This window comes from Panulirus ornatus, chromosome 22 (assembly GCF_036320965.1).
Source record: "Panulirus ornatus isolate Po-2019 chromosome 22, ASM3632096v1, whole genome shotgun sequence".
NCBI lineage: Eukaryota > Metazoa > Arthropoda > Malacostraca > Decapoda > Palinuridae > Panulirus > Panulirus ornatus.
The window spans coordinates 4,279,670-4,301,834 of NC_092245.1; the positions used below are offsets into that span (position 1 = coordinate 4,279,670).

General features: G+C 40.7%; 1 protein-coding gene across 5 annotated transcripts in view; it reads left to right on the forward strand.

Moving 5' to 3' along the window:
- LOC139756501 (uncharacterized) overlaps positions 1 to 22,165 on the forward strand; it is a 192,685-nt gene that overhangs the window by 147,680 nt on the left and 22,840 nt on the right. For all 5 annotated transcript variants that reach the window (XM_071675945.1, XM_071675944.1, XM_071675943.1 and 2 more), the window contains one exon: positions 14,401 to 14,511. In XM_071675945.1, the coding sequence (XP_071532046.1) occupies positions 14,401 to 14,511 (111 nt within the window). The remainder of the gene's footprint in view (positions 1 to 14,400; positions 14,512 to 22,165) is intronic.

Sequence of the window (22,165 nt, forward strand, 5' to 3'; positions counted from 1 at the left end):
TGATAACAATTAGTGGTGATGTGAGAAGGAGATGGAGTGAGTATTTTGAAGGTATGTTGAATGTGTTTAATGATAGAGTGGCAGATATAGGGTGTTTTGGTCAAGGTGGTGTGCAAAGTGAGAGGGTTAGGGAGGATAATTTGGTAAACAGAGAAGAGGTAGTAAAAGCTTTGCGGAAGATGAAAGCCAGCAAGGCAGCAGGTTTGGATGGTATTGCAGTGGAATCTATTAAAAAAGGGGGTGACTGTATTGTTGACTGGTTGGTAAGGTTATTCAATGTATGTATTATTCATGGTGAGGTGCCTGAGGATTGGCGGAATGCATGCATAGAGCCATTGTACAAAGGCAAAGGGGATAAGAGTGAGTGCTCAAATTTTAGAGGTATACGTTTGTTCAGTATTCCTGGTAAATTATATGGCAGGGTATTGATTGAGAGGGTGAAGGCATGTACAGAGCATCAGATTGGGGAAGAGCAGTGTGGTTTCAGAAGTGGTAGAGGATGTGTGGATCAGGTGTTTGCTTTGAGGAATGTATATGAGAAATACTTAGAAAAGCAAATGGATCTGTATGTAGCATTTATGGATCTGGAGAAGGCATATGATAGAGTTGATAGAGATGCTCTGTGGAAGGTACTAAGAATATATGGTGTGGGAGGCAAGTTGTTAGAAGCAGTGAAAAGTTTTTATCGAGGATGTATGGCATGTGTACGTGTAGGAAGAGAGGAAAGTGATTGGTTCTCAGTGAATGTAGGTGTGTGATGTCTCCATGGTTGTTTAATTTGTTTATGGATGGGGTTGTTAGGGAGGTGAATGCAAGAGTTTTGGAAAGAGGGGCAAGTATGAAGTCTGTTGTGGATGAGAGAGCCTGGGAAGTGAGTCAGTTGTTGTTGGCTGATGATACAGTGCTGGTGGTTGATTCGGGTGAGAAACTGCAGAAGCTGGTGACTGAGTTTGGTAAAGTGTGAGAAAGAAGAAAGTTTAGAGTAAATGTGAATAAGAGCAAAGTTATTAGGTACAGTAGGGTTGAGGGTCAAGTCAATTGGGATGTAAGTTTGAATGGAGAAAAACTGGAGGAAGTAAAGTGTTTTAGATATCTGGGAGTGGATCTGGCAGCGGATGGAACCATGGAAGTGGAAGTAAATCATAGGGTGGGGGAGGGGGCGAAAATCCTATATATATATATATATATATATATATATATATATATATATATATATATATATATTTTATTTTTATTTTTTATTATACTTTGTTGCTGTCTCCCGCGCTTGCGAGGTAGCGCAAGGAGACAGATGAAAGAAATGGCCCAACCCCCCCCCCATACACATGTATATACATACGTCCACACACGCAAATATACATACCTACACAGCTTTCCATGGTTTACCCCAGACGCTTCACATGCCTTGATTCAATCCACTGACAGCACTTCAACCCCGGTATACCACATCGCTCCAATTCACTCTATTCCTTGCCCTCCTTTCACCCTCCTGCATGTTCAGGCCCCGATCACACAAAATCTTTTTCACTCCATCTTTCCACCTCCAATTTGGTCTCCCTCTTCTCCTCGTTCCCTCCACCTCCGACACATATATCCTATTGGTCAATCTTTCCTCACTCATTCTCTCCATGTGCCCAAACCACTTCAAAACACCCTCTTCTGCTCTCTCAACCACGCTCTTTTTATTTCCACACATCTCTCTTACCCTTACGTTACTCACTCGATCAAACCACCTCACACCACACATTGTCCTCAAACATCTCATTTCCAGCACATCCATCCTCCTGCGCACAACTCTATCCATAGCCCACGCCTCGCAACCATACAACATTGTTGGAACCACTATTCCTTCAAACATACCCATTTTTGCTTTCCGAGATAATGTTCTCGACTTCCACACATTCTTCAAGGCTCCCAGAATTTTCGCCCCCTCCCCCACCCTATGATCCACTTCCGCTTCCATGGTTCCATCCGCTGCCAGATCCACTCCCAGATATCTAAAACACTTCACTTCCTCCAGTTTTTCTCCATTCAAACTCACCTCCCAATTGACTTGACCCTCAACCCCACTGTACCGAATAACCTTGCTCTTATTCACATTTACTCTTAACTTTCTTCTTTCACACACTTTACCAAACTCAGTCACCAGCTTCTGCAGTTTCTCACATGAATCAGCCACCAGTGCTGTATCATCAGCGAACAACAACTGACTCACTTCCCAAGCTCTCTCATCCCCAACAGACTTCATACTTGCCCCTCTTTCCAAAACTCTTGCATTCACCTCCCTAACAACCCCATCCATAAACAAATTAAACAACCATGGAGACATTACACACCCCTGCCGCAAACCTACATTCTCTGAGAACCAATCACTTTCCTCTCTTCCTACACGTACACATGCCTTACATCCTCGATAAAAACTTTTCACTGCTTCTGACAATTTGCCTCCCACACCATATATTCTTAATACCTTCCACAGAGCATCTCTATCAACTCTATCATGTGGCATGAGAAGAGTGGGAGGTGGGTTGATTAGAAAGGGTAGTGAGTGGTGGGATGAAGAAGTAAGAGTATTAGTGAAAGAGAAGAGAGAGGCATTTGGACGATTTTTGCAGGGAAAAAATGCAATTGAGTGGGAGACGTATAAAAGAAAGAGACAGGAGGTCAAGAGAAAGGTGCAAGAGGTGAAAAAAAGGGCAAATGAGAGTTGGGGTGAGAGAGTATCATTAAATTTTAGGGAGAATAAAAAGATGTTCTGGAAGGAGGTAAATATAGTGCGTAAGACAAGGGAGCAAATGGGAACTTCAGTGAAGGGCGCAAATGGGGAGGTGATAACAAGTAGTGGTGATGTGAGAAGGAGATGGAGTGAGTATTTTGAAGGTTTGTTGAATGTGTTTGATGATAGAGTGGCAGATATAGGGTGTTTTGGTCGAGGTGGTGTGCAAAGTGCTAGGGTTAGGGAAAATGATTTGGTAAACAGAGAAGAGGTAGTAAAAGCTTTGCGGAAGAGGAAAGCCGGCAAGGCAGCAGGTTTGGATGGTATTGCAGTGGAATTTATTAAAAAAGGGAGTGACTGTATTGTTGACTGGTTGGTAAGGTTATTTAATGTATGTATGACTCAGTGGCACTATGCACGCATTCCGCCAATCCTCAGGCACCTCACCATGAGTCATTATTATTATTATTATTATTATTATACTTTGTCGCTGTCTCCCGCGTTTGCGAGGTAGCGCAAGGAAACAGATGAAAGAAATGGCCCAACCCCCCCCATACACATGTATATACATATGTCCACCTCCACCTCCGACACATATATCCTCTTGGTCAATCTCTCCTCACTCATTCTCTCCATGTGCCCAAACCATTTCAAAACACCCTCTTCTGCTCTCTCAACCACGCTCTTTTTATTTCCACACATCTCTCTTACCCTTACGTTACTTACTCGATCAAACCACCTCACACCACACATTGTCCTCAAACATCTCATTTCCAGCACATCCATCCTCCTGCGCACATCTCTATCCATAGCCCACGCCTCGCAACCATACAACATTGTTGGAACCACTATTCCCTCAAACATACCCATTTTTGCTTTCCGAGATAATGTTCTCGACTTCCACACATTTTTCAAGGCTCCCAAAATTTTCGCCCCCTCCCCCACCCTATGATCCACTTCCGCTTCCATGGTTCCATCCGCTGACAGATCCACTCCCAGTCAACCAACCAGTCAACAATACAGTCACCCCCTTTTTTAATAAATTCCACTGCAATACCATCCAAACCCGCTGCCTTGCCGGCTTTCATCTTCCGCAAAGCTTTTACTACCTCTTCTCTGTTTACCAAATCATTTTCCCTAACCCTCTCACTTTGCACACCACCTCGACCAAAACACCCTATATCTGCCACTCTGTCATCAGACACATTCAACAAACCTTCAAAATACTCATTCCATCTCCTTCTCACATCACCACTACTTGTATGTATGACTCATGGTGAGGTGCCTGAGGATTGGCGGAATGCGTGCATAGTGCCATTGTACAAAGGCAAAGGGGATAAGAGTGAGTGCTCAAATTACAGAGGTATAAGTTTGTTGAGTATTCCTGGTAAATTATATGGGAGGGTATTGATTGAGAGGGTGAAGGCATGTACAGAGCATCAGATTGGGGAAGAGCAGTGCGGTTTCAGAAGTGGTAGAGGATGTGTGGATCAGGTGTTTGCTTTGAAGAATGTATGTGAGAAATACTTAGAAAAGAAAATGGATTTGTATGTAGCATTTATGGATCTGGAGAAGGCATATGATAGAGTTGATAGAGATGCTCTGTGGAAGGTATTAAGAATATATGGTGTGGGAGGCAAGTTGTTAGAAGCAGTGAAAAGTTTTTATCGAGGATGTAAGGCATGTGTACGTGTAGGAAGAGAGGAAAGTGATTGGTTCTCAGTGAATGTAGGTTTGCGGCAGGGGTGTGTGATGTCTCCATGGTTGTTTAATTTGTTTATGGATGGGGTTGTTAGGGAGGTAAATGCAAGAGTCCTGGAAAGAGGGGCAAGTATGAAGTCTGTTGGGGATGAGAGAGCTTGGGAAGTGAGTCAGTTGTTGTTCGCTGATGATACAGCGCTGGTGGCTGATTCATGTGAGAAACTGCAGAAGCTGGTGACTGAGTTTGGTAAAGTGTGTGGAAGAAGAAAGTTAAGAGTAAATGTGAATAAGAGCAAGGTTATTAGGTACAGTAGGGTTGAGGGTCAAGTCAATTGGGAGGTGAGTTTGAATGGAGAAAAACTGGAGGAAGTGAAGTGTTTTAGATATCTGGGAGTGGATCTGTCAGCGGATGGAACCATGGAAGCGGAAGTGGATCATAGGGTGGGGGAGGGGGCGAAAATTTTGGGAGCCTTGAAAAATGTGTGGAAGTCGAGAACATTATCTCGGAAAGCAAAAATGGGTATGTTTGAAGGAATAGTGGTTCCAACAATGTTGTATGGTTGCGAGGCGTGGGCTATGGATAGAGTTGTGCGCAGGAGGATGGATGTGCTGGAAATGAGATGTTTGAGGACAATGTGTGGTGTGAGGTGGTTTGATCGAGTAAGTAACGTAAGGGTAAGAGAGATGTGTGGAAATAAAAAGAGCGTGGTTGAGAGAGCAGAAGAGGGTGTTTTGAAATGGTTTGGGCACATGGAGAGAATGAGTGAGGAAAGATTGACCAAGAGGATATATGTGTCGGAGGTGGAGGGAACGAGGAGAAGAGGGAGACCAAATTGGAGGTGGAAAGATGGAGTGAAAAAGATTTTGTGTGATCGGGGCCTGAACATGCAGGAGGGTGTAAGGAGGGCAAGGAGTAGAGTGAATTGGAGCGATGTGGTATACAGGGGTTGACGTGCTGTCAGTGGAGTGAATCAAGGCATGTGAGGCGTCTGGGGTGGACCATGGAAAGCTGTGTAGGTATGTATATTTGCGTGTGTGGACATGTGTATGTACATGTGTATGGGGGGGGGTTGGGCCATTTCTTTCGTCTGTTTCCTTGCGCTACCTCGCAAATGCGGGAGACAGCGACAAAGTAAAAAAAAAAAAAAAAAAAAAAAATATATATATATATATATATATATATATATATATATATATATTTTTTTTTTTTTTTTTTTTTGCTTTGTCGCTGTCTCCCACGTTTGCGAGGTAGCGCAAGGAAACAGACGAAAGAAATGGCCCAACCCACCCCCATACACATGTATATACATATGTCCACACACGCAAATATACATACCTACACAGCCCTCCATGGTTTACCCCAGACGCTTCACATGCCTTGATTCAATCCACTGACAGCACGTCAACCCCGGTATACCACATCGCTCCAATTCACTCTATTCCTTGCCCTCCTTTCACCCTCCTGCATGTTCAGGCCCCGATCACACAAAATCTTTTTCACTCCATCTTTCCACCTCCAGTTTGGTCTCCCTCTTCTCCTCGTTCCCTCCACCTCCGACACATATATCCTCTTGGTCAATCTTTCCTCACTCATTCTCTCCATGTGCCCAGACCATTTTAAAACACCCTCTTCTGCTCTCTCAACCATGCTCTTTTTATTTCCACACATCTCTCTTACCCTTACATTACTTACTCGATCAAACCACCTCACACCACACATTGTCCTCAAACATCTCATTTCCAGCACATCCATCCTCCTGCGCACAACTCTATCCATAGCCCATGCCTCGCAACCATACAACATTGTTGGAACCACTATTCCTTTAAACATACCCATTTTTGCTTTCCGAGATAATGTTCTCGACTTCCACACATTCTTCAAGGCTCCCAGGTTTTTGCCCCCTCCCCCACCCTATGATCCACTTCCGCTTCCATGGTTCCATCCGCTGCCAGATCCACTCCCAGATATCTAAAAACACTTTACTTCCTCCAGTTTTTCTCCATTCAAACTTACCTCCCAGTTGACTTGACCCTCAACCCTACTGTACCTAATTACCTTGCTCTTATTCACATTTACTCTTAACTTTCTTCTTTCACACACTTTACCAAACTCAGTCACCAGCTTCTGCAGTTTCTCACATGAATCAGCCACCAGTGCTGTATCATCAGCGAACAACAGCTGACTCACTTCCCAAGCTCCCTCATCCCCAACAGACTTCATACATGCCCCTCTTTCCAAAACTCTTGCATTCACCTCCCTAACAACCCCATCCATAAACAAATTAAACAGCCATGGAGACATCACACACCCCTGCCGCAAACCTACATTCACTGAGAACCAATCACTTTCCTCTCTTCCTACACGTACACATGCCTTACATCCTCGATAAAAACTTTTCACTGCTTCTAACAACTTGTCTCCCACACCATATATTCTTAATACCTTCCACAGAGTATCTCTATCAACTCTATCATATGCCTTCTCCAGATCCATAAATGCTACATACAAATCCATTTGCTTTTCTAAGTATTTCTCGCATACATTCTTCAAAGCAAACACCTGATCCACACATCCTCTACCACTTCTGGAACCACACTGCTCTTCCCCAATCTGATGCTCTGTACATGCCTTCACCCTCTCAATCAATACCCTCCCATATAATTTACCAGGAATACTCAACAAACTTATACCTCTGTAATTTGAGCACTCACTCTTATCCCCTTTGCCTTTGTCCAGTGGCACTATGCACGCATTCCGCCAATCCTCAGGCACCTCACCATGAGTTATACATACATTAAATAACCTTACCAACCAGTCAATAATACAGTCACCCCCTTTTTTAATAAATTCCACTGCAATACCATCCAAACCTGCTGCCTTGCCGACTTTCATCTTCCGCAAAGCTTTTACTACCTCTTCTCTGTATACCAAATCATTTTCCCTAACCCTCTCACTTTGCACACCACCTCGACCAAAACACCCTATATCTGCCACTCTATCATCAAACACATTCAACAAACCTTCAAAATACTCACTCCATCTCCTTCTCACATCACCACTACTTGTTATCACCTCCCCATTTGCGCCCTTCACTGAAGTTCCCATTTGCTCCCTTCTCTTACGCACTTTATTTACTTCCTTCCAGAACATCTTTTTATTCTCCCTAAAATCTAATGATACTGTCTCTCCCCAACTCTCATTTGCCCTCTTTTTCACCTCTTGCACCTTTCTCTTGACCTCTTGTCTCTTTCTTTTATGCATCTCCCACTCAATTGCATTTTTTCCCTTCAAAATTCGTCCAAATGCCTCTCTCTTCTCTTTCACTAATAATCTTACTTCTTCATCCCACCACTCACTACCCTTTCTAATCAACCCACCTCCCACTCTTCTCATGCCACAAGCATCTTTTGCGCACTCCATCACTGATTTCCTAAATACATCCCATTCCTCCCCCACTCCCCTTACTTCCATTGTTCTCACCTTTTTCCATTCTGTACTCAGTCTCTCCTGGTACTTCCTCACACAAGTCTCCTTCCCAAGCTCACTTACTCTCACCACCCTCTTCACCCCAACATTCACTCTTCTTTTCTGAAAACCTATACAAATCTTCACCTTAGCCTCCACAAGATAATGATCAGACATCCCTCCAGTTGCACCTCTCAGCACATTAACATCCAAAAGTCTCTCTTTTGCATGCCTGTCAATTAACACATAATCCAATAATGCTCTCTGGCCATCTCTCCTACTTACATACGTATACTTATGTATATCTTGCTTTTTAAACCAGGTATTCCCAATCACCAGTCCTTTTTCAGCACATAAATCTACAAGCTCTTCACCATTTCCATTTACAACATATATTTACAACATATATTTACAATATATTTCTTTTTTATTTTGCTTTGTTGCGGTCTCCCGCGTTTGTGAGGTAGCGCAAGGAAACAGACAAAGGAAATGGCCCAACCCACCCCCATACACATGTATATACATACACGTCCACACTCGCAAATATGCATACCTATACATCTTAATGTATACATATATATACACACACAGACACATACATATATACCCATGCACAATTCACACTGCCTGCCTTTATTCATTCCCATCGCCACCTCGCCACTCATGGAATACCATCCCCCTCCCCCCTTATGTGTGCGAGGCAGTGCTAGGAAAAGACGACAAAGGCCCCATTCGTTCACACTCAGTCTCTAGCTGTCATGCAATAATGCCCGAAACAACAGCTGCCCTTTCCACATCCAGGCCCCACACAACTTTCCATGGTTTACCCCAGACGCTTCACATGCCCTGATTCAATCCACTGACAGCACGTCAACCCCAGTATACCACATCGATCCAATTCACTCTATTCCTTGCCCGCCTTTCACCCTCCTGCATGTTCAGGCCCCGATCACTCAAAATCTTTTTCACTCCATCTTTCCACCTCCAATTTGGTCTCCCACTTCTCCTCGTTCCCACCACCTCCGACACATATATCCTCTTGGTCAATCTTTCCTCACTCATTCTCTCCATGTGCCCAGACCATTTCAAAACACCCTCTTCTGCTCTCTCAACCACGCTCTTTTTATTTCCACACATCTCTCTTACCCTTGCATTACTTACTCGATCAAACCACCTCACACCACACATTGTCCTCAAACATCTCATTTGCACCACATCCACCCTCCTGCGCACAACTCTATCCATATTCCACGCCTCGCAATCATACAGCATTGTTGGAACCACTATTCCTTCAAACATACCCATTTTTGCTTTCCGTGATAATGTTCTCGACTTCCACACATTCTTCAAGGCTCCCAGGTTTTTGCCCCCTCCCCCACCCTATGATTCACTTCCGCTTCCATGGTTCCATCCGCTGCCAGATCCACTCCCAGATATCTAAAAACACTTTACTTCCTCCAGTTTTTCTCCATTCAAACTTACCTCCCAATTGACTTGACCCTCAACCCTACTGTACCTAATTACCTTGCTCTTATTCACATTTACTCTTAACTTTCTTCTTTCACACACTTTACCAAACTCAGTCACCAGCTTCTGCAGTTTCTCACATGAATCAGCCACCAGCGCTGTATCATCAGCGAACAACAACTGACTCACTTCCCAAGCTCACTCATCCCCAACAGACTTCATACATGCCCCTCTTTCCAAAACTCTTGCATTCACCTCCCTAACAACCCCATCCATAAACAAATTAAACAGCCATGGAGACATCACACACCCCTGCCGCAAACCTACATTCACTGAGAACCAATCACTTTCCTCTCTTCCTACACGTACACATGCCTTACATCCTCGATAAAAACTTTTCACTGCTTCTGACAACTTGCCTCCACACCATATATTCTTAATACCTTCCACAGAGCATCTCTATCAACTCTATCATATGCCGTCTCCAGATCCATAAATGATAAATACAAATCCATTTGCTTTTCTAAATATTTCTCACATACATTCTTCATAGCAAACACCTGATCCACACATCCTCTACCACTTCTGAAACCACACTACTCTTCCCCAATCTGATTCTCTGTACATGTCTTCATCATCTCAATCAATACCATCCCATACAATTTCCAAGGAATACTCAACAAACTTATACGTCTGTAATTTACTCAACAAAACTTTATACATCTGTAACTTGAGCACTCACATTTATCCCCTTTGCCTTTGTACAATGGCACTATGTAAGCATTCTGCCAATCAGCAGGCTCCCCTGATGATGTGATTATTACACGATGGTGCACTTGGGAACTTATCGGTGCTTCATTTTCCCCAGGGACTCATAGGAATATCTTGATAACATACAAAATTGTGATCCTTTCCAATATGTACTTATATATATGTATAAATCCCTGGGGATAGGGGAGAAAGAATACTTCCCACGTATTCCCTGCGTGTCGAAGAAGGCAACTAAAAGGGGAGGGAGCGGGTGGCTGGAAATCCTCCCCTCTAGTTTTTTTTTTAATTTTCCAAAAGAAGGAACAGAGAAGGGGGTCAGGTGAAGATATTCCCTCAAAGGCCCAGTTCTCTGTTCTTAACGCTACCTCGCTAATGTGGGAAATAGCAAATAGTATGAAAAAAAAAAAATATATGTACATGTATATGTATATGTGTGGATCAGGTGTTTGCTTTGAAGAATGTATGTTAGAAATACTTAGAAAAGCAAATGGATTTGTATGTAGCATTTATGGATCTGGAGAAGGCATATGATAGAGTTGATAGAGATGCTCTGTGGAAGGTATTAAGAATATATGGTGTGGAGGCAAGTTGTCAGAAGCAGTGAAAAGTTTTTATCGAGGATGTAAGGCATGTGTACGTGTAGGAAGAGAGGAAAGTGATTGGTTCTCAGTGAATGTTGGTTTGCGGCAGGGGTGTGTTATGTCTCCAAGGTTGTTTAATTTGTTCATGGATGGGGTTGTTAGGGATGTGAGTGCAAGAGTTTTGGAAAGAGTGGCAAGTATGCAGTCTGTTATGGATGAGAGAGCTTGGCAAGTGAGTCAGCTGTTGTTCGCTGATGATACAGCGCTGTTGGCTGATTCATGTGAGAAACTGCAGAAGCTGGTGACTGAGTTTTGTAAAGTGTGTGAAAGAAGAAAGCTGAGAGTAAATGTGAATAAGAGCAAGTTTATTAGGTACAGTAGGGTTGAGGGACAAGTCAATTGGGAGGTAAGTTTGAACTGAGAAAAACTGGAGGAAGCAAAGTGTTTTAGATATCTGGGAGTGGATTTGGCAGTGGATGGAACCACGGAAGAGGAAGTGAATCATAGGGTGGGGGAGGGGGCAAAAGTTTTGGGAATGTTGAAAAATGTGTGGAAGTCAAGAATGTTATCTTGGAAAGCAAAAATAGGTATGTTTGAAGGAATAGTGGTTCCAACAATGTTATATGGTTGCGATGTGTGGGCTATAAATGGAGTTGTGCGGAGGAGTGTGGATGTGCTAGAAATGAGATGTTTGAGGACAATATGTGGTGTGAGTTGGTTTGATCGAGTAAGTAATAATAGGGTAAGAGAGATGTGTGGTAATAAAAAGATTGTGGTTGAGAGAGCAGAAGAGGGTGTTTTGAAATGGTTTGGTCACATGGAGAGAGTGAGTGAGGAAAGATTGACGAAGACAATATATGTGTCAGAGGTGGAGGGAGCGAGTTTAGTTGGGTGAGTTTGAATGGAGAAGATTAGGAAGCAGGAGTGAGTCAGGATGGGTGAGGGGACAGAGGTTCTGAGAGCACTGAGGAATGTATGAATAAGGAGGTCATTATCTGGAGGGGAAATATGGGTATGCTTAAAGGCATTGTTGTCTCAGTGATGTTGTATGGAAGCAATTCCTGGGCTGTAGATGTGCATATGCAGAGGAGGGGGTATGTTGGAATGGAGTGTTTGAGGACATAATGTACTGCATTTTGGTTTGATCAAGTAAGTAATAAAAGGGTAAGAGAAAGGTGTAGTTAAGAGAGCTGAAGAGGGTGTGCTGGAATGATTTGGACACATGGAGAGAATGATCATGGAAGGTTGTCAAAAAGATATGTGTATCAGAAGTGAAGGGGAGAAGGAGAAGGGAGAGATCAAGCTGGAGATGGAAGGACTGATTGAAAATATGTATTGTGGGTGAGGCCTGCACATGTAGGATAGTGAAAGGTATACACAGGATAGAGTGAATTAGAACGATTTAGTATGCAGTGGCAAACACTAACTGTAGTCCCCCTTACCTGTATACAGTGAAACCATATATATATTCCACCGATTCTCAAGTACCTCACCATGTTCCATACATACACTGGAAATCCTAACAAACCAATCAACAATACAATTACCCCCATTCTTTTTCTTTTTCTTTTTCTTTTAAACTATTCGCCATTTCCCGCGTTAGCGAGGTAGCGCTAAGAACAGAGGACTGGGCCTTTTTTGGAATATCCTCAACTGGCCCCCTCTGTTCCTTCTTTTGGAAAATTTAAAAAAAAAAAAAAAAACGAGAGGGGAGGATTTCCAGCCCCCCGCTCCCTCCCCTTTTAGTCGCCTTCTACGACACGCAGGGAATACGTGGGAAGTATTCTTAATCCCCTATCCCCAGGGATAATGTGCAGTACCTATATCACTAATTAACTTCAATTGTTCTTAAACTATACAGGGAGCCAGAGAAATTAAATATTTCAGCTTGTAAGTGAAAGAAATTACATAATCATTAATCAAATAATCAATTTCATAGATGAGGCTTACCTTATACACTTTAAATATATCATATCAACATATAAAGGCAACAGTATTACACAGCAAATTCTAGAACCTATCACCAACACCCAAGAGGCATCTGTTAGCAGTCAACAACCAAGGAAATGATAAGGTCCTTCCATAAATATTCAAAACAAGATGTTGTCCTCAGTCTTCTGCTTTCTTAAGGAATTCAATTGCAATACTGTCTGCTCCAGCTGCCTTGCCATATTTTATCGTAAGTAAGGCTTTCACCACCTCTTCTTTCTTCACCAAATGACTTTCCATAACTCACTTCACATACCTCCCTAACCCCATACTCCCTTTATCTGTGACCTTTTCATGAAACACATTGAGCAATTCTTAGATAGTAGAATGAAGAAAACCAATATTTCTCATAAGGTGAAAAATATCATGAAAGAATAAGAAAACCAAGAAACACATAATACAGTCTTTGATTTAACTTGAGAGAAATTGAAAACTTGTGGTTAGAGTGAATGGTAAGCTAATTGTCTTACTATTTGCCTCCACCATAATTCTTTTATTTCTCCCAGGTTAACTCATGGAATATATCATTTGCCTCTTAATTGTTCAACAGTATTCATATGATGTATTTTTATATTATGATAGAACCAGAGTATTTTTAAGGTAATTAATGTTTTGGTGTTTAAGACATTAGCATGAACAGGAAATAATTGCTAGAACCACTTAACACAGGTAGTTTAGATGGTATACACCGTTACTTTCGTATATTTCAGCTAATTTTAGTGTCTATTTCATTGTGTTCATAAGATATTGATTTGCTCTCAGCATAATTTTTTTTCACTATTCATCCCTGTTGTCTTATGCATTCCTTAATGCATTCACTGCCCATCAAAATTTTGTTCACTTTTGGGTTAACTAGCCTGAGCTCATGTGAGATAGAATAGAGTTTTTGCCCTCCTTCATGCTTCTTTAGAATTTTCATTTCTAAATCAAGCACTTTGTGTTTGCGAGGAGATATCCCACTCATATCATCACTAAGTCTTTTGCCGTTTATTATAAGTTAGAATTAATGGTGACATTTCCACTAAAAGTCACGGAAAGCTCTGAAACAATGTGACAGAGTTACGCATGGGACCACTGCAACAGCATCAGTGTCTATATAACATGCACCTTGGGGGAGCCGCTGCCTGCCTAACATATCCCTCCACAGTATCCCTCTACACATGTAACTTGCATTTCTGTTATTAATGCAAATTTTTCCATGTCCCATTAGAATATTGTTTTTGAGTCATGGGAGAATTTGCATAAAGTCAGACTTCTGTATGCCAAGTTTTCTGTAAATCAGGGAGCCTCTGTTCTCTTTTACATCTTTTTTAACAAGTTTTTTGCTTATTTTCATGTTATGTCCTGTGGTTGCTCAATCTCTGCATCTCTCAAAGAATGATTTACTGTCTGTGTTATCAATATGTTTTAAAAACTTAAAGTTTGTGATCTGGTCACCCCTCTCTCTTCTTTATTCAAGTGTGAGAAAATTGAAAGCCTTTAACATTTCCCTTTAATTTAGTTTTCTTAATACTGGTACAGTCTTTGTTGCCCTCCTCTGGAGCTTCTCTTTTAGCCTTTTGTGCTTCTTTAGATGCAGAGAGCATACTTGAGAAGCTTACTGTGGTTTTGGCCATATGTAAGATGTGTATATGATTGTGTGTGTGTGTGTGTGTGTGGTTGAAATATGACATCATCAGCATATTCATAATGTTATTTTCCAATTACAGAAATCAAGCAAAGCAAGTTAGGGATCATTATTTGCACTGCTTTTGGACTGGCCTTAATATTTGCCTTTTCATTCTTCATCACACTGCACAACCGTGTGAAAGAGAAAAAGAGTAAGTAGGAAATTTATCAACTGTTTTGCTCTATATTGGTACAAGGTACCTGTGATATACAGATAGATAGATAGAGCTCTTTTTGTTATCTTTTAATCTATATGGAATGGATCAAGAGCCTAGTTTTTCATTTCACTCACAAATTCTCAGCTGTATTCGATGTGCTAAAGTTTGTCATGTCATTGTCTTCTTCAGTGATTTAGGCTGTTTTTGATTTTTCATTTTGTACAATGAGCTGATTTGTCAGATGGGACATGTGTCTTTATTCACTCCCTTTCCTGTACTTCCAAAATGACTCCATTGCACAAACTTGTACTTCCAAAATTACTCCATTGTAATAAACAGAAATAATTCATGTGGTATCCTCATCTGAAGTACTTTCTACACGTAAACAGTACACTAACTTTGTCTGCCCACCTCTTCTGCATTCTCTTTTCTCCTTGTATCTTTAGCTGTAATGCCAAATATTTTCTTGACTAAACATCTGAAGTGCGTTATACATAACTGCACCATCATTCTTTATATCTTCCTAGTTTGAGTTGCACTTTGTGAATTGGACGTAAGAGAATTGAGATTTCGCACAAACATACACAATTAAATGCTTCATATTCACTAACCTCCAGTCATTTTGCCTGTAATAACTTTTTCCAACTTTGGCTTTCTCAATTCCATTCCAAACATTTAAACTCAATAGAAAAGAAGTGTTTTCTTCATTTCAGCTTGTATTACATTTTGACTGCATATATCTTCAAAACTGATAATCTTGCTCTCATTGGTATTTATTCTAAACATTTACCTTGTACACACACAAAGAAATTTCTTAGAAGGTACAGGGATTGAGGAAGAGTTAGGGTGAGTGAGTATTAGTAGTGATGTTTTGGAATGAGGTTAAAAGTGTGTGAAAACAAGAGAGCAAATGAGAACATCAATGAAGTTTGCAAATAGGGAAGTGATAACAGGTAGTGAGGAATTGAGGAGGTAATCAGTTGAGTAGATTGAAGGACTGTAGAATGTGTTTAATGATATGGTGGCAGATGTAGGGTGAGTTGGGGTGGTATGAAGTGAGATAGTCATGAGGAGTAGTTTAACAAAGAGAAAAGAGATGTTGAAAGCCTTTTGTAAGATAAAATGTGGATGGTATTGCAGTTAAATTTTTGAAGACAGGGTGACTGTGTTATTGATAACTAAGTTAGGATTTTTATTGTATATATGCACCATGATGAGGTGCCTGGAGGTTGGTTAAATGTAAATATAGTGTCGCTTTATAAATGCAAGTGCTCAAACTACAGTTATAAGTTTACTGTGTGTACCTGGAAAGTTGTATGGGAGAGCAGTGATTGAGAGGGTGAAAGCATGTACAGAACATCAGACTGGGGAGGAGCAGTGTGGTTTCAGAAGTGATAGAGAATGTGTGAATTAAGTGTTTGCTTCAAAGAATGTGTGTGAGAGATACTTAGAGAAACAGAAGGATTTGTATGTGGCATTTATGATTTGGAGAAAGCATTTGATAGGGGTGACTGAGATGCTTTATAGAAGGTCTTAAGAATATACTGTGTGGGAGGAAAGCATCTAGAAGCAGTGAGAAATTTTCATCAAGGATGTATGGTGTTTGTACACGTACAAAGAGAGGAGAGTGATTGGATACAAATGAAGATTGATCAGCAACAGGGGTGTATGATTTCACCATGGTTTGTTTGATTTGTTTATGTATGATATGGTGAAAGTTTATGCAAGAGTCTTGAAGAGAGAGGTGAGTATGCAGTCTGTAGGGGATGACAGGGTGTTGGAAATGAGTCACTTGTTGTTTGCTGATGACACAGCATTGGTGGCAGATTCAAATGAGAAATTATAGAAATTGATGACCCAGTTTGAAGTAGTGTGTGAAATGAGGAAGGTGAAAGTGATTGTGAATAAAAACATGGTTAGTGGGACAGGATAGTTAGGATGTGAGTCTGAATGGAGAAAATGTACAGGAAGTGAAGAGTTTTAGAGATATAGGAGTGGACATGATGGTAAATGGGACCATGGAAGCAGAATTGAGTCAGAGGGTAGGCGAGGGGGTGAAGGTTGTGAGAACATTGAAGAATGTGTGGAATGAGAGGTCGGTATCTGGAAAGGGAAAAAACGGGTATGTCCCAGTGATGTTATATGGATATGCTAAGGAGAATGGATTTGTTGGAAATCAAATATTAGATGACAATATGTGAGATGGTTTTATCGAGGAAGGAATAAATGGGTAAAAGTGAAGCTTATTATTAAAATTATAGTTGAGAGAGCTGAAGAGTGTGAGCTGAAGTGTTTTGGACATAGAGAATGGGTGTACTGTAGATGTAATAGTGGAAATGTTAGTGTGAGGAGTAAAGAAGGCAAATTGCTGAATCAAAAGGAGGAAATGAAAGGAAGTTGGAAAAAGAATTTTGAGGAACTTTTGAATGTGGGAAAAGATAAAACAGCAGCTGTTATGGCATGAGTATGGAGGATGAAAGGAAATGGATACAAGTGCAGGGACCCATAGCTAGAAGGGAGGTAAAAAGGGCAATAATGTGGTTGAAGGTAGGAAAGGCACTTGCAATGGATAGGATTTTGGCTGAAATGTTGAAGTATGGAGGAGAAATTTGGTAGAGTAGATTCATATGATATGTAATTTAGCATGGAAGCAGAATGTTGTGCATGAGGACTGGATGAAAACTATCATTGTTTCATTATTCAAATGAAAAGGTGCTAAGGATCTATGTTGCAATTATAGGAGAATAAGTCTGATAAGTGAACCAGGATAAGTGTATAGAAGAGTGTTGATTGATAGAGTGATGGAAGTGACTGAATGCACAGTAAGTGAGGAGCAAGGGGGGTGTTAGGAAAGATAAGGGATGTGTGGATCAGATATTTGTGGTGAAAATAACTGCTGAAAAGTATCCAGTGAAAGGTAAAAAGTTGCATGTAGCTTTTACGGATCTGGAGAAAACATACGACGGAGTCTGGCGGAATTCTTTGTGGGATGCGTTAAGGATATGTAGGGTAGGAGCACAACTGCTGGATGGTGTGAACGCCTTCTGAAGAGTAGCAAATGCATGTGTAAGAGTGGATGGAGAGTTGAGCAAAAGTTTTGGTATACATGTGGGTGTTAGGCAGATATATCAGGTATGATAGATGGAGTCATAAGAGAGGTGAAAACAAAACTAAGGAAAGGAGGGGTGCAGAGATTAAGTGGGGTGTTTAGGTATTGTGGCCAGTGATAAGCCTGTTTGCAGATGATACTGTGTTGTTTGCTGAGTGAAGAGGAGTTGCAGAAGGTTGTAAGTTTGTTTTATAATGTGTGTAAGCATAGGTGATTGAAGGCAAATGTGAGTAAAAGTAAGGAAATGGCGTTCAAAGGGTACAGAGTGAAAGTATGGATAATGTAAAGTCCTATAGAATGAAAGAAGAAAGTGAACTAAATGGTGTTATAGAGATTGGAGTTGGGGGAGTGAAAGACTGGAAGAGGAGAGAGAATTATAAATACATTGGAGCTCTCTTGGGTAAGTTTGGTGATATGGAAGGAGAGGTAAGGGAGAGAGCAGTACAGGGTAGATGAGTCATAAGGTCCCATAAGAGAATAATGAAGGATAGAAGTATGAGTATGGAAGTGAAGAAAGGATTTAGGGACAGCATAGTCCTCCCAACCCTGACCAGTGCAACCACAACATTGACATGGAATGAGCCTCACAAGTAAAAAATCCAGGCTGTGGAAATTGATTATTTGAGTAGAGCATGTGGTATGGCTAGATGGAATGAAAGGAGGGGGTGTACATGAGATGTGGTATAGCAGGGAATGCAAAGAGAATGAATTGTGGAATGGTAGGATGGATGAAACACAGTACTTTGAGGTGATTTAGGCATTTGGAAAGAATGCAAGATGGGAGTTACAAGGAGAGTGTATTACAGCCTGATTGGCATGAGAGGAAGACTGCCTGTGACATGGGAAAAATTGAGTGGAAGAGTACTGGAGTGTGAGAAATGGTGGAAGACTGCATGGAATAGTGTATTTTAGGGAGACATGTAAGGACAGGGATAAGTGGAGACTTTTGCTGTGGCCACCCCCTTGATGGGAGTGTTCAGAGGGAATAGGCATCAGAGAAATAGATAGATAGATGGATAGATATACATAGATCAGGACAAAGAAGAAAAGAAACCTTAGTAACCTTCCGCTCAGTTCTAAAGTACTGAAGGTTTATGAAAGATTATGTAGGGAAGACATTGCAGCTGAGCCAGTGTATTTCAAGCAAGTAAAGGATGGCTAAATAAGTTTATTCAGTGTAAGAAGCTACATAACATGAAGGTAATGGGAGAATCCTCCAATGCTATATGGTATTTCTATTTGTGCCAGGTTTTCAGAGAACCTAACCCCTGCATAAAGTGAGGGATGGGTATTTTTGAATTATTTGATATACTGAATATAAAACTTGAATACTAGTATTTTTATTCTCTGAAATGGCTGATTTCTCCAAACTTCTTGGATAATAGAAGTTTTACTGTATATATTATGGCACTGATTTTGATTTCAAGACACATTATGGCATAGTCTATTATGAAGAGAAAGGTTGATCATGAATGCAGAGAGTGATAATGATTGAACTGAAAAAAGTATTTTTTTGAATTTCAAAACCAGGATAGTATGCTTCATACATTCAGAATCTGGTGCAGTGATGAAAGAATACAGTATTCAGTAAATCAAAACATGCAGAAAAATATGATTAAATCAAAGAACAGCTATAAAAAGACAAAGTAGCTTTGATGATTGAGAGATACACTGGACAAAAAGAAATATACACCAAAGTTAATGTTAATGCAGAAGGTATTACAAAAGTAAGTTACTCTTTCTGCAAACTAATTGCTGAATGACTTAAGCCATTAACTTCTTTACTGGCAGTTTAAAAAAATTCTAAGTGATCTTGGTTCAAAGTATCATACTTTCACCTATGATTGCGAAGTGTAATGGCTAAGCAGAGGAAAAGTACTAATGAGATTTTTTTCTCATTCTTGATGACATAAGAATGTTATTGGATATGAAAAGGAAGCTTAGTACTATAATTATCCAGAATTGATTGGCTTTTAGATCTGGCCCCTTCAGCAGATTTGCATGTTAATTTCAAGGAAGTGAATATTAAGCTTTAGGGAAAAGATCAGCTTATCAATATTGTTGATCACATCAAAGTATTTAAATATAAGCTATGTTTCTAGGAAAATCAGTTTTCAAAACACAATGCAGTACACTGTACAGTGCATGTTGCATGTACCATCAGCAAATTTGGTATGAATAAATATGCCAATGTACATGCTTTCAAATGGAACTACATATATTCGCATATCCATTTCCTGCTAATGTTGACACAATTCCATGAAGAGTTATGAATGGAACTGATGCATTTATAGTGCAACATTGAGTATGATAACAAATTTAGAGATAAACACAAAAGAATTCAAATATTTTTGATTGAAATGTTAATGTCACCACAAATGTACCCTGAGCTTATTTCATGTACATTGAAGATGATGTCTGTCATCCATAGTATTTTTTCTTTATATTGAAGGCTGCAGTCATGGAGAAAAGTCCACATCAGTTATTTTTATAAAATTATTACTCTTAAACATAAAGGGCAAAGTGTTCTTACTGATTTTCACCTAAGAAACACATTGATTTTTACCTGTTCAACAATTAAAAAGATTTTGATGAACTTCTCAAGACATCAGTGCCATACATTGTATTGATAACCCTGAAGTCCCAAAGTTATCGTTAGCAGTGTGTAATAAGTACAGCTTTGTGATTCTGAGCCAGTTTGTGGTTATACATTACATTATCACTGTATACGGTATTACAGTTGAATTTATTAAGAAAGGGGGTGACTGTGCTGGTGATTGGTTGTTAAGGATATTCAGTATATGTATGGATCATAATGAAGTTCCTGAGGATTGGCAGAATGCATGTATAGTTTCACTGTACAAAGGCAAAGGGGATAAAGGTGAGTGTTCAAACTACAGAGGCATAGGTTTGTTGAGCATTACTGGAAAATTGTATGGGAGGGTATTAATTGAGAGGGTGAAGGCAGGTCCCACAGACCGTTCCATGGTTTAACTCAGACGTTTCACATGCCCCGGTTCAGTCCATTGACAGCACATCAACCCCAGTATACCACATCATTCCAGTTCACTCTATTCCTTCCACTCCTCTCACCCTCCTGTATGTTCAGGCCCCAATCGCTCAAAATCTTTTTCACTCCATCCTTCCACCTCCAGTTTTGTCTCCTGCTTCTCCTTCTTCCCTTCACCTCTGATACATATATCCTCTTTGTCAATCTTTCCTCACTCATTCTCTCCATATGTCCGAACCATATCAACACACCCTCTTCTGTTCTCTCAACCATACCCTTTTTATTTCCACACATCTCTTTTATTAATCAAACCACCTTACACCACATAATGTCCTCAAACATCTTATTTCCAGCACATCCACCCTCCTCCACACAACCTTATGTATAGCCCATGCCTCGCAACCATATAACATGGTTAAAACTACTATTCCTTTAAACATATCCATATTTTCTCTCCGAGATAACGTTTTCTCCATCCACACATTCTTCATCACTCCCAGAACCTCTGCTCCCTCCCCCATCCTGTGACTCACTTCTGCTTCCATGGTTCCATCCACTGCTAAGTCCACTCACAGATATCTAAAACACTTCACTTCCTCCAATTTTTTCTATTCAGATTTCCCAATTAACCTGTCCCTCAACCTTACTGAAACTAATAACCTTGCTCTTATTTGCATTCACTCTCAACTTACTCATTTCACACTTTTCCAAACTCAGTCACCAACTTCTGCAGTTTCACATCCGAATCAGCCACTAGAGCTGTATCACTGGCGAACAACAACTGACTCACTTCCCAGTCCCTCTCATCCACAACAGACTGCATACTCACCCCTCTCTCCAAAATTCTTGCATTTACCTCCCTAACCACTCCATCCATAAAATCTCCAAAACTCTTGTGTTTACCTCCCTAACCACTCCATCCATAAACAAATTGAACAACCATGAAAACATCACACTCCTCTGCCACAAACTAACATTCACTGGGAACCAATCACTCTCTCCTCTCTTCCTACTCGTATACATGCCTTTTCACTACTTCTGGCGACTTCCCTCCCACACTGTATACTCTTAAAACCTTCCACAAAGCATCTCTATCAACCGTATCTTATGCCTTCTCCAGATCCCTAAGTGCTACATATAAATCCATCTGTTTTTCTACATATTTCTCACATACGTTCTTCCAAGCAAATACTTGATCCTCACATTCTCTACCGCCCCAGTCTGATGCTCTGTACATGCCTTCACCCTCTCAATCAATGCCTTGCCTTATAATTTCCAGGGTATACTCAACAAATTTATACCTCTATAGTTTGAACACTCACCTTTATCCCCTTTGCCTTTGTACAATGGCACTATGCATGCATTCTGCCAATCCTCAGGCACTTCACCATGATCCATATATACACTGAATATCCTTACCAACCAATCAACAACACTGTCACCCCCTTTTTTAATGGATTCCACTGCAATACCATCCAATCCTACCGCCTTGCCGAATTTCATGTTTCACAAAGCTTTCACTACCTCTT